Source organism: Fringilla coelebs (assembly GCF_963513975.1).
Source record: "Fringilla coelebs genome assembly, chromosome: 8".
NCBI classification, from domain to species: Eukaryota; Metazoa; Chordata; class Aves; order Passeriformes; family Fringillidae; genus Fringilla; species Fringilla coelebs.
Window position 1 is genome coordinate 10477276 of NC_140066.1, and position 12473 is coordinate 10489748.

Here is a 12473-nt window from a genome sequence, read left to right on the forward strand (position 1 = left end):
GAAAGCATAGCATTCTTTACCTGTGGATATAAGCCAAGGGTGATTATATCTTCTATTATAAACTTCAGTTTACTGCTAAAAGAGGGTGCACTAGGGTCTGCTTTTGCAAAGGTTGTTCTCACTGTTAGGAGGGCTTGTGTCTGAGAAATTGATCAATTTCTTTGCCTCTCTCTACTTGAATAAAAAAACACCTGATTGATTTTTCTCTGCTCTTCAATCTACCTGGTTAGTTTAAAATGTGGTTTTCTACTTGATGAAGACACTGAATCAATTTTTCTTTGATGTGTAGGGAAGCTTTTTCGATCAGACATAAAACATTGTGCAGGAAGTAAATAAAACTCTCTCTGCCTAATTTTACTATAAGCATATCTACGCTTTGCTGCTCTGTTTTCTATTTCTGATGTAGGGAAAGAAGCGGTTCTGATCATATAAAGGAAGTGGATGCCTAAGACTAGAGAGGTGCTTACACAAATTGGGTCTTCTCTCTGAAGTTTGTCAGCTTTAATTAAAGAAAAGTACCTACTAGAAAACACATGAGACATTTATTGAGCAAATATAATTAATTTGGAGCATGGGTGACTACTAGCATGTCAGTACGCATTTCTTTACACTCTACAGATAATTTAGTACAGGGTGTTGTGACTGACCAGAAGGCAACCACTGAAGCCCTCATGCCCATAGGAAAAATATGCCAGACCTCTGAATGAGATGGGGGGATGTGTTTGAGAGTGTAACTGAGGAGATTTCAGTTTGTGAGGGGAAACAAAATTTCTAACCTAGCTAAAATAGAGGAAGATCTCAAATCCTATCCTTGAATGTTCCAGGCAGGAAACTTTTGAAAGGCCTTTGTCAGGACAGAAAGTTTTAATATTTTATTTTTCTGTGCATTTTCTTTGTCCCATCTTCTGGGTGTTTTTTTTCCTTGTGGTAGGAAATTTCTTCTGAGAGTTTCTTCTGAGAATGCAGGCAGTTGCAGATGTACCTACTGCATGAGTCCCAGTATAGAACTGCTCTCAGGATTTCAGTGAGAGTGTATCTCTTTAAACACAAGGTGATGCTTCAGTAAATATGTGGTGCTGTGGTACAAAGCACAGATGTTCTCTGTGTGCCCAAATCACTCCTGTACGTGTTCTGCTTTATGCATGAGAGGACATCAAGAGCCTTTGAAGTCTGAGGGAAAGTCAGCAAAAGTGAAGAAATAAATGCACTGCTTTGTTTCAAATGACACTAAAGTCCCTGTCATCCCCTGTGTCACTCTCCCCTCCTGCTGGGAAAAAACCTGTTACAATGCCAAAAAGGAGAAGTTATGGTATCTGTGCTTTTTTTGGCGCTTCAGGTTTGAAATTTAAATATATTATTAAAATTTTTATTTAAACTAAAATTAACATTTTGAAATGTATTATTTTTAAAGCAAAAAACGTGTTATTTACTGACAGTGCTGTATGGTAAGAGTGGTAGCAATGCAATCCTATGGCCTGTCTTCAACTCTTACATGCTGTTATTACTTTGTCTTTAATTTGCTGTTTTGCTTTTACCTTCAGAAAAGTCACTTAATGTTTAAGCACTTTATTGATGTAAGAGTTATGTGCATGCTGTTTTATCATTGCTAAAGTGGATGTCTACAGCTTATCTGGAACCAAGATAAAGTGTTCAAAATTAAAAATGGAGAAGGTGTTTTTAATTCTTCAAATATTTTCACATGTGTAGGAACATATGTAGTTTTAATGTATATATAAGGTTATATAACTGTGGGTGATGTGTATTGTAAGTGTTGTACCTTTGCTTCTTACAATTATAAGGAACTGTTTTTCCTTTCTTCATTGAACAGGTCTAAGTTAACCTTGTATTATACAAGGCCTTTAACTTTCATTGATACCAGTCTTTCAGTCTTGTTTGTTAAGCATTTTAGCTTTTGAAACTGCATAACAGTTAGTTTAAATATTTTCTTAAATAATATTCTCAGCCAGAACAAGTTTAGATGTGTCCAAAACAAGATGGATCAATGTGGTTAAACAAGTTTTAGATGGTGGGGGTCTGTAAATTTGTGTTTATAAAGGGTCACTGCCTGGGAACTAGAGCTGTACAGGTCATTACATGGCTATTTCAAACTAATTTCCCTAAAAAGAGAGAGTGAATAGAAATACCTTGAAAGTTCTCCAGAGTGCTTGTACAGCATTTTATTGAACCTGTTGTGCATTCCCTTGGTCTGTCTGTTAATGTAAAATGCTTCCAACCAGATGGTTCTGTTGGTTTGTTGCTCATGATAGAGTCAGTTATTTTATTAAACAGTGAGCTGTAAGAAGTAGTGTGGAAAACTGATGATGTGTGTCCTAATATGGTAAAATATTAAAAAGGTTAGAATGATTCTAATTCCAGCTGTTTTGTTTGAGCATTTAAGAAAGAATCAAGTAATGACTATTTAATTCAAACACACTTTTTAAAATCCAGAATAAAGTCTATTTTACTAATGGATAACTTCAGAATATTCACACTTTCAATTTTTAATCTGGTACCTTTTTTCTTAATACTGCTTTATTAAATATAGTTGCCATGGCTTGAAAAACAATGCTGTTTTTCCTTTTTGTCTCCTGTTCTGCTCTGCAACTCAATAATGCACCTGTTGTAGGGTTTTATGGTTTGCATGAATCAGATTTGGACAAGGTCTTTCAGCTGCCAACAACCACCTTCATAGGAGGAAATGAGAACAGTCTGTCTTTGCGAGAGATCATCAAACGCCTGGAGGTCAGTGGGACACGTTTTCATTTGGAATGTTTTCATTCAGACCAAAATGAACTTGTTCCAGGTGTCAGTCACAAAACCCCCTTATCATTTGCCAGTTACTAACAGAGCATGTAAAGGATTTCAACAACATTAAAATAACCTTTGTACTGTTTCTAGAGGTTGCAGCACCACTGGTGCAATTAGTTGGATATTGGACATACATAGATTAAGGATGAGTATAAAAGAGGTGAATATGGTAGAATATTAATGCCAGCCCTTGTTCTGGAAAGAACTGATATTGTTTAAAAGGAGAAGAGCCTTTAGAAATTGTCTTTGGAGTGTTGTAACACAGATAAAACAACAGTGTTCAGGACATTCAGGGGTTGCTTTCAGATCCCCAGCTCTAGTGAGATCTTTACTTGAGGAAAAATATGAAGGCTGGGTACCAAATTCATGAAAGCCCAGCTGTAGCTTGTAGACTGTGATGGTCCTTGTTTTCCATCCCCAGTCTTTTTTCTAGAGTTTCATTATCTGACAGGTGACATAGTTTATGCCATAGGAAGTCATCAAAGCCAAAATAATTAAAAGAAAAAGTAGTTTGAAGGAATAAATATAATTAGAGGCAAACTCCAAATAGCAAAGCAGCAAATAGGGATGGTAATGACTTTGTAGGCTGCTGATGGAGTCATTGTTGGATTTTCCCAGTTGTTGACTTTTATGTTGGCTTAGCTGAGGCATGGTAAATTGTTAAACCACATTATCTTTGTTGTGCATTTGAGCTCTGTGTTTGGTTGGGGGGTTTTTTTGTTTGTTTTTGCGCTTCTAGCTTATCTGTGTAGCAATAATCCTTAAAATTGTAATGTGCCAATAAAAGGACCAAATCAATTGCAAAATATAAAAGCCTTAAGGAAGTGATTTGTCTTAAGGAGAAATAACCCTCTTCTTTCCTCTTGTCTCTAGAGCTTTGGATATATATTTTTTTTTTAATATAGGTTAGCATTCAACTCCTTAAAGGTAGTAGGGAACACATATTATGTTGAGAGTAGTTTTGTCTCAAACTCACAGTAGGTCTTACTTCTGTTGACTTGTGTTTTGGAACTATTTTTTCTAATGAAATACTCTTTTTAAAGTAAGAAAAATAAAATTTTAAAAATGAACAAGGAGATAAAATTACTGCTGTGTCTTTGCATTTCTCCCTGTCTTTTCTCCCTGCTCTCAGCTTCTTGGATCTTTTTTCACATTTCCAGGTTTCTGAAACTTGACAGTTATCAGATAATTTGCATTAGGCTTCGTAGTTGTCTTCTCACTGTCTTCAGTTCTTGGTTTAAGGTTACATTTACAAAAGATGTGATAAAGTACACAAATTTTGATAAATTACTTGAAATCTTTGCTAGTGCATCTAAAGAAGAGTCTACTATGCCTGTAAGAAAAGCACTGAGTTAGGTGAAATGTGCCAGTCAGTGTAATGCAGGTTTGTTGGCCTGCTTTGAGCATAGCATAAGATGAGAATCTTCCAGTTTAAAAATTTGAAATGTTACTTTGTAGAGAGGGCTTTGTGATACAAAACTAGATTCAGCAAAACAATTTATTCATTTATAGAATTACTTTGGAGGAAGATGTTGTGAAACAGGAAGACAAGGTAGCTTTCAGGAGAGTAACAGAGGATATAATTAAAAAATATATTAGTTTCTTTGTGGCCCACTAGCTCCTAAAGCTTCTCTGTTGGTGTTTTCGCTTGCTAGCATACCTACTGCCAACACATTGGCCTGGAGTTTATGTTCATCAATGATGTGGAGCAGTGCCAGTGGATCCGTCAGAAGTTTGAGACGCCGGGAGTTATGAAGTTCAGCAACGAGGATAAGAGGACTTTGCTGGCAAGGCTGGTGCGCTCCATGAGGTATGCTGGGCTGGGCTGGGCCACTGCTCTGTGCCTGCTGCCTGGGAGCTGATGATGTGGGGGGAACAGCCTCACTGAAATCTGGAGTGCAGATGGGTGTAGTTAACCTGGCTGCCTTCTCAAAGGAAAGTGTGTGCTGTGAAGAATCTGTCAGGGTCTGTGTTGTGACTTAGCATTCTGTTATCTTGAAAGGCGTTTAGTGGCATACCTGGCAATGTTTTCATTGGCTTGAGGAGGTAAACTAGGAAAAAGTTGTTTCAACGCACTAGTAATACCATTTTGTTAAAGATTTGTAGCCTGTTTCAGAAAATAAGCATCAGAAAAGTCTTGGTGTGGGATTTCAAGTCCTTTCTGCCCTTTTCATTTTGAGATGTGCCAAGATGTGTTGTGCTGTTGTTGCATGACCTGGCAGCAGCAGTTTTAGTATCTATAATAAAAGAAAACACATTTGGAAATAGCTTATTGACTGCTCCTATTGTGGCTATCTGTATGGAAATACTGTGATCCCAGAGAATGAATTATCCTCTTACCTCTGGAACAAGGCTTCTCAGACACAAGATTTATTTCAGTCCCTACAATCTGAAACAGTGTGTTTAGCCTTTGTTTAACACAAGAGTCACAGATTTGGAAAGGCACGCTTTTTGGTTAAGATTCTATGTGCAAAGATCTAAAAATGAAGTGCTCATTGGAGGTGTTAAAAGATACTTTTGCCAGTGTTATAATGTCTCATTAAAATTTTCATTTAAACAGAAATAAAAATGACACTTACTGGTCAAGTGAATATTATACTTGAGTAAGTTTAACAGGTGCTCAGTGGGAGCCATCTCTATTTATCCTAAGGGAAGAATTTGTGCTTTTATTCTTTCCTAAGCTGTGGAAAGATCTGGGGTTTCTACTGGCATGAAGGAGCCTAATGTTCATCTTCTGCCAAATTAACTGTCTACTGAATGGGGAACAAAAAGTTTTACAAAAATTTCTATCCAGCTATCTTTAGAGTGCTTTTTATTTTACTGTTTGAAAATTACCTAGGAAAAAAATTCTGGTTTTGTGGAAAACTGGTTGTCCTCTTGAGATTTGTGGCTTTGTAAAGCAGGTTTTCATTGCTTTGCTCAAGACTGTTTTTAAAAATTTCCATTCCAAGAACTACAGAGTTCAGGTACTTGAAACTGAATTTAAAGTTGGATTTCTCATCCCTTGTGGTTTTCACTGATAGGTTATTGAACAAAGGGTCATTTTAAACTCCTCCTTATGTAAAATACTTGTATTGTTCTGAGCTACTTTGTAATGCATTAGTAAACATGTTAGACTCTGTGGAGTGTGATCTGGCCATGGCCAAGCATTTCCAGATTGATCTCTTCTGAGAGCAACCAGCTTTCACCAGATGTTTTCCTCACTGGGTACTGAATGCGTGCAGTGACAGAGGCTGGGGCTCTGTGGCTCCCAGTGGCATGTGGGGGACTGGCAAGGTGTGACTGTGAAATTCTGTAGGTCTACACACTTAGTGGCACTTTGCCTCAAGTAATGAACTTGCTGCTTGTCCAGTACTGGCTGAGCTTGCTGCTGCAAAGAGGAAGAAATCAGTGTGTGCACTGCTTTCCTTTGCCCTGTGGGACCTGCTGTTCACTTGGCACACTGCTTCCCCTTTGTATGGAAACTGGCATAGCCCCACAGACTTCCCTCAGGAATTCTGGCAGAGTGGCTCAGTTGACGGTCTGGCTTGTTGCTTAGATGGCTGGATTGATTGTAAGGTAAGAGTGAGTTAGGAGAGATTTTGGCAACAATTCATATCACTGCCTTTAGGACTTCAGTCTAAAGAGGTAAATGTCAGGATTCTAAGTGAGGAATAAGCTGAGTAATAATGGAATATGGCCGTGTTGTGAGGCGAGGCACTGCACAGATGATGTAACCAATACAGTAACTTTCATGAAGATCTATTTTCTTTGCCTGTCCTAACTCCAAGCTTTACCATGTATAATCCTTTCAGTGTTTGTTAAAAGGTACTTTTTAACCACCCACATTGCCTCTGGCCCGAATGCACTAAAGAATGAAAGAGCTTAGAGCTGTCAGGGATTGACATCATTGTACTGCTGAAGCTGAGGCAGGGATACCAGTGTCCTGCTTCTTGGCCCATTCCTAAGTGTTACATCACACAGTCTGAGGAGCCTTCCTGTTGAATGAGACCTATGGAATAGGAGTGTTTTCTACTCTAGTTTTCCTACAAGTATTAGAAAATACAGGTTCTCTGTTATATTTTCCTCAATTCGTAGAAGAGACTTCTTTGCTGTCACTCTGCCTTCCCAGTGATCAGATTTGTGTACATGAGAACAGAATTTAACTTGGGAAGTGGATTTTTTAAGGTAGGGACCCTTAATTGCTTCAAAGTTCTAGTAAACAGTTTTCAGATGGGGAGAAAAACTGAATTCTCTCCTGTGTTCCCCTCCCCATGTATGACTGAATTCCAGAGGTGTATAACTTGTATTCATGGATGTTTTAAAACAGTTTAACATTACTTTATTTGCTGTAAGATGGTAAACAACTTGTATTTGCGAAATTACCTTTGTACAAATAATTTCTCTTGGTTTTTTTGTTTCTTTTTGGCAAAGATTTGAAGACTTCCTTGCTCGCAAGTGGTCTTCTGAAAAGAGATTTGGTTTGGAAGGATGTGAAGTAATGATTCCTGCACTTAAGACCATCATTGACAAATCCAGTGAAATGGGAATTGAATATGTTATAATGGGAATGCCTCATAGGTAATGCCAAGGGGAACACCCCAAAAATGGGCTTGCTGTGTTGGGACAAGTTTTGGGTTCTAGAAATTTATTTAAAAAGTTGATATTAGAGAAGCTGAGGTAGGAAGAGTCAGTCATATCAAATAATTATATGGGAACACAGAACTGTATTAAATGCCTGTAAGAGGTTAGAGGCTTCAAAAGTAAATGATAGAGAAACTCTCCTTAGTGTACTTTGAAACTGCAAGCAAATGTGGCAGCAGCCATGGTATCTCTGCCATTGCACAGAGTCGCTAGAACTGGGAAAGCTTGTGAGGTAGTTTTGAACTTACTTTTGTAGTCTGCCTTAACTAATTTATAATGTGATTATTTGAAGAGTGCTAGATAGCTACAAAATTCACTTGGATAATAGGGTGTTCTAAAATGTCTGAGGGAATGCATTGGAGGAACTTGTAATGGGAAGAAGGGTTGAATCAAGGGTTTCAGACTTTGAAGAGAACATTTGCAAATTTCTTACAGGGTAGTTTGCAGATTTTGTAAGTTTTATGCTGTTGACTCTGTTAGTACCATGTTTGAGACATAACTGTTTGGAATTTTCTTAGAGGTCGGCTGAATGTGTTGGCTAATGTAATCCGAAAAGAGCTGGAGCAGATCTTCTGTCAGTTTGATCCCAAACTTGAAGCAGCTGATGAGGTAAGATGCTTTTTCATTAGATCTGTATGGAGAGGTCAACATTCAAGATAGTTTGCAGTTGTTTTGGTCATGGTTACTGTGAAAACAGCATTATCAGCGGCAATGCCTTCTTTTTTAGTTTGAGGAACACAATTTGGTGAAATTTCTTAACAAATTTAAAAATGATATTGTACTTCTAACATGCAAAAGGTCTCTCAGGAGTGACTGTAGATAAGTTCCATTTGACAGAGTTCATAACCTTTAAGCATCTCTTTTTATTGTATATGAATGAACAGAGTATTAATATGCTGTAAGAATTTATCTAATGTTTGATGACAGTAGTAAGATAATAGAATAGGAACAGCGTCCCAGTTTGGAATTATGGTGTCAGACCCATAGTGCACACTAATGTTCAGGTAACCAGATGCAGTTTTCAGGCTGAAGCACAAATTTTAGGCCTAGTAAATCAGATGGAGCGGGTCTGAATGACATTCCTGAGTTGTGGTTGTGTCTTTCTTGTTAGGGATCTGGGGATGTAAAATATCACCTGGGAATGTACCATGAGAGGATCAACCGAAAAACAAACAAGAAAATCACTCTGTCCCTGATGGCTAACCCTTCTCACTTGGAAGCAGTTGATCCTGTTGTGCAAGGCAAAACAAAAGCTGAACAGTTTTATCGAGGAGATACAGCAGGGAAAAAGGTAAAGATTGTTTAATATAGTAACTTTTAATGGTAGTTTTTCATGGTATTTCCAATAGAAATAGTTTGCCAGTAGTTTCATATCGCAGAATCTTCTACTTTTCCTCCTTCAACAGAGATATATCGCCTGTTGAACTAGGTAAGGTTCCTGACATGAGACCCCAAGGGTAACTTTGGGAAGTAGGCTTAAAGCTTTATTTCCTTTTCAAACTGAGAAAAAGCAGCAGAATACTGATAAATTTATGGTTTATTATAAAATTGCTGTTTTATTTTATAAGCACTACAAAGATATGGAGCCAAGAAATCCTGCTGAGAAGCTCAAATTGCAGTTTTCCTTTCTAAATATGTGTCTACAATTCCCCCTCTTAGGTTATGTCTATATTATTACATGGGGATGCTGCCTTTGCAGGACAAGGAGTGGTTTATGAGACATTTCATCTTAGTGACCTCCCATCCTACACCACAAATGGCACTATTCACGTTGTGGTCAACAACCAGGTAACAAGTACAGCCTTTTGCAATCAACTTCTCTGCTGAATATTTGCCCATCTATCTCTTTTTATTGTTCGTTATTAACTGGGTCCCTTTCCCCCTCTGGATATTAGAATGGTTGAGATGTTTCTGAAAATGATCCTAGTATCTAGCAGCTCTTGAGTGGATAATATTTTATCACCTGCGTGTATTCCATTCAATTTGTAGTACTTAATTGGATTAGCCTTGCTTTGGTTTTTAAGGGAGCAAAAAGAAGCTAGCTAGCCAAAATGAAAAGCTGATGCTGTTGCTGTGTGAATGGCTATTAAATGCAAACTTCAAAACAGAGTAGATGGAGGCGCCCAAATTATTTCAATGGAAGTTTCTGGAATTTTTAGATTGGCTTCACCACAGACCCCCGTATGGCCCGTTCATCTCCGTATCCCACGGATGTTGCTCGCGTGGTCAATGCTCCCATTTTCCACGTGAATGCTGATGATCCTGAAGCAGTGGTGTATGTGTGCAGCGTAGCTGCAGAGTGGCGAAACACTTTCAACAAGGATGTGGTCGTTGACTTGGTAAGTCTTGGTTTTCTTTACTTTTCATTCTGTGCATTATGTATTATGACTATTCTTTATTTTTTTGTGGCTTAGAAGGTCCAGTCAAGAAACATCTGATTTTAAAGGCCTTTAGTTTCCTCATTTTAAAAAACCAGGAACAAACAGGCCAACAAAAAGCCATGAATTTTTTCACACAATAAACCTCTTAAAATCTCTGTAAAATGATGACATGGAAATATTACATTTTACATTTTTCCTTATCAACAGAAGCAATCTTTCCCTTTGTAGGTTTGTTACCGTAGGAGAGGGCACAATGAAATGGATGAGCCCATGTTCACCCAGCCTCTGATGTACAAGCAGATCCATAAACAGGTCCCAGTGCTGAAGAAATACGCTGACAAACTGATTGCAGATGGGACTGTGACATTGCAGGAGTTTGAGGTATATTCCAGCAGAGTTAGAGGGATAAGTCTTTACTCTTTGCCAATTTGTGATTCAGTTTGGCTTGGATTTTCATGTAAAATACTATTGTTGTAACAAAAGGACTGGAACTGCTCTGAAGTAATTAAAATATATTGCTCATAAAAAATTGCTTCAGTTCTGAGGGAGAAGGTGATTAAATGAGAACATTGGAAAACAGAAGCATTTGTTAGCTGTTCTTTATCTCTAAAACCTTGATTCAGCAGCAAGACAGTATTTGAACACTCCTGTTGATAGCTTCATATTGATAACCTTGGCAGCCTTGTGTCCAGCAATGATGAAATAGAATCAATTTAACCTTTTAGTTTTCTTGCAAGAATTCAACCAAGTTCAGAGATCATTTGAAGTATTCCAGAATGGTGAAGTGTAGAGTCTGGTATCTGTATTAATCTGGTTAGGTATTTACCTTAATTTTTTTGAGAATTGGTGTTTAGAGTGCAGATGGATCCTTCTGAGGAGCCTTGAAACATTCGTGGACCTTGTGAGAAGGTATAGTAATGTGATATTGCAGATCAAGAAAATAAGCAGTTTGGGTAGGTGCATTCTGTATGAAGCATCACAGCTCATGCAGAACTAGCTTTTCTGAGTCATTTATTGAAAGAGTGTGCCAGTAGAGGCACTGTAGGATTTGGTGACTCGATCTAGGATCCTGAATGGATGTTTGGCTGCATAGACTGAGCTCAACATTACTGTTAATTCCTTTAAAGATTAGGTAGCTCAATAACTTCAGTGTGATTCTGGGTTGAAACACAGGTGTTGCAGAGGTGTTCTGCCTCTATGGAATATGGCATATGCCATTGAGAGGTGTGGCCAGCAGGTTCTTAGCTAGACTCTCCCAGACAGAATAATTTTTTTGAAACTTCTTTTCCAAACTTTAGTGGCTTTCATAGCCAGGAGTATGAGAGTCGTATGATTTTGACCTTAGAAGTATGACTGTAAATTATATTAGGTATTTCACTTTTGTCTGATTCAAGAGCAATGCTTGCAGCTTCAGCTCTTGGTACACTCCTCTGTAACACCTGTCCAATGAAATGATTTGTTTAGAGTAATGTGTGCAAGCATGTTTCTAGAAGGCAGTTTGATCCTAGATAAAATTAATTTTATTTATTTGTATTATTGTAACTAAATTTTCTCATGCAGTTAAATAGCTGGTATTGTCATGCTGAATGAGAGTTGTCATCTGTAAGATAGGAGGGTGTTATATTTATCCATTTTAAAACCTTTTTGTTCTACAGGAAGAAATTGCAAAGTATGACAAAATATGTGAAGAAGCATATACTAGATCTAAGGATAACAAGATCCTTCATATCAAGCACTGGCTGGATTCCCCTTGGCCTGGTAAGGAATGTCCTTTCACATATTATAGTGTTACCCCAATGTGCTTTTATTTTGAGTCCAAAATCTAGGATTTAGGTAGATTTTATCATACAACATTCCTTTAAAATGGAATATGTGACCTTTAATTTGCCCCTGTTACTAGTAAATATTGCATTCTGCCAGATCAGCTTGAAATAAATGCTTTTGTTAAAAAATGTGCAAAGAAAGCTGTGACTTTGAAAAAGCCATTTTCCAGTTTAGCAGAGATGTGGTTTTCCTGTACTGTTAACTGTCTGGGCTGTCAGAAAGAAGGAGTATGTCTCATGTTATTTATTCATATATTTATTTTTATTTGAGGGATTGAGGTGCCATATGCCTTTTATTGGCAGCCTCTGCCCACATAGTTGGACTTCACAGGGAGTGAAAGCAGAAACAAAATAGATCATTGTGTGCCTGTAAGATCAGCTTCTGTTGTAATGCAGACAATCAAAATTATTGGTGCCCAGCAAAAGGGAAAGAACTCGGCTTAGTCTGCTGCTTAGCATGTCACTTGAGTTGTTGAATCAATTATAGGTAATGTCCATATCTCCTAAACAGTCCTTGAACATGTCACCAACCTTGTCCTTGCAGGCTTCTTTACCGCGGACGGAGAGCCCAAGAGCATGTCCTGTCCCCCGACGGGCATCTCTGAAGAGCTGCTGACTCACATCGGCAACGTCGCTAGTTCAGTGCCAGTCGAAGACTTCAAAATACATTCAGGTCAGCTGAAGGCTTTGTGTCTCCTCCTAGCTTTGTGTCCTGCTCCATTTTTGTATTTCTGCACAGAAGTTATTCTTAGGCCATTTCTCAAAGAGGAAAATGCCTGTGACTTTTTTTACTTTGACTCTTCCACTCCATGGGTGAGGAGAATGTGACATTTAAGTT

The 12473-nt window shown here is 38.0% G+C and overlaps 1 protein-coding gene across 1 annotated transcript in view; it reads left to right on the forward strand.

Moving 5' to 3' along the window:
- OGDHL (oxoglutarate dehydrogenase L) overlaps nt 1-12473 on the forward strand; it is a gene marked incomplete at its 3' end in the record, with an annotated part of 46936 nt that overhangs the window by 15021 nt on the left and 19442 nt on the right. The window contains exons 5-14 of the mRNA XM_084210273.1: nt 2627-2742; nt 4464-4618; nt 7222-7368; nt 7950-8040; nt 8543-8722; nt 9091-9219; nt 9591-9770; nt 10041-10193; nt 11468-11570; nt 12180-12308. Of these exons, the coding sequence (XP_084066399.1) occupies nt 2627-2742; nt 4464-4618; nt 7222-7368; nt 7950-8040; nt 8543-8722; nt 9091-9219; nt 9591-9770; nt 10041-10193; nt 11468-11570; nt 12180-12308 (1383 nt within the window). The remainder of the gene's footprint in view (nt 1-2626; nt 2743-4463; nt 4619-7221; nt 7369-7949; nt 8041-8542; nt 8723-9090; nt 9220-9590; nt 9771-10040; nt 10194-11467; nt 11571-12179; nt 12309-12473) is intronic.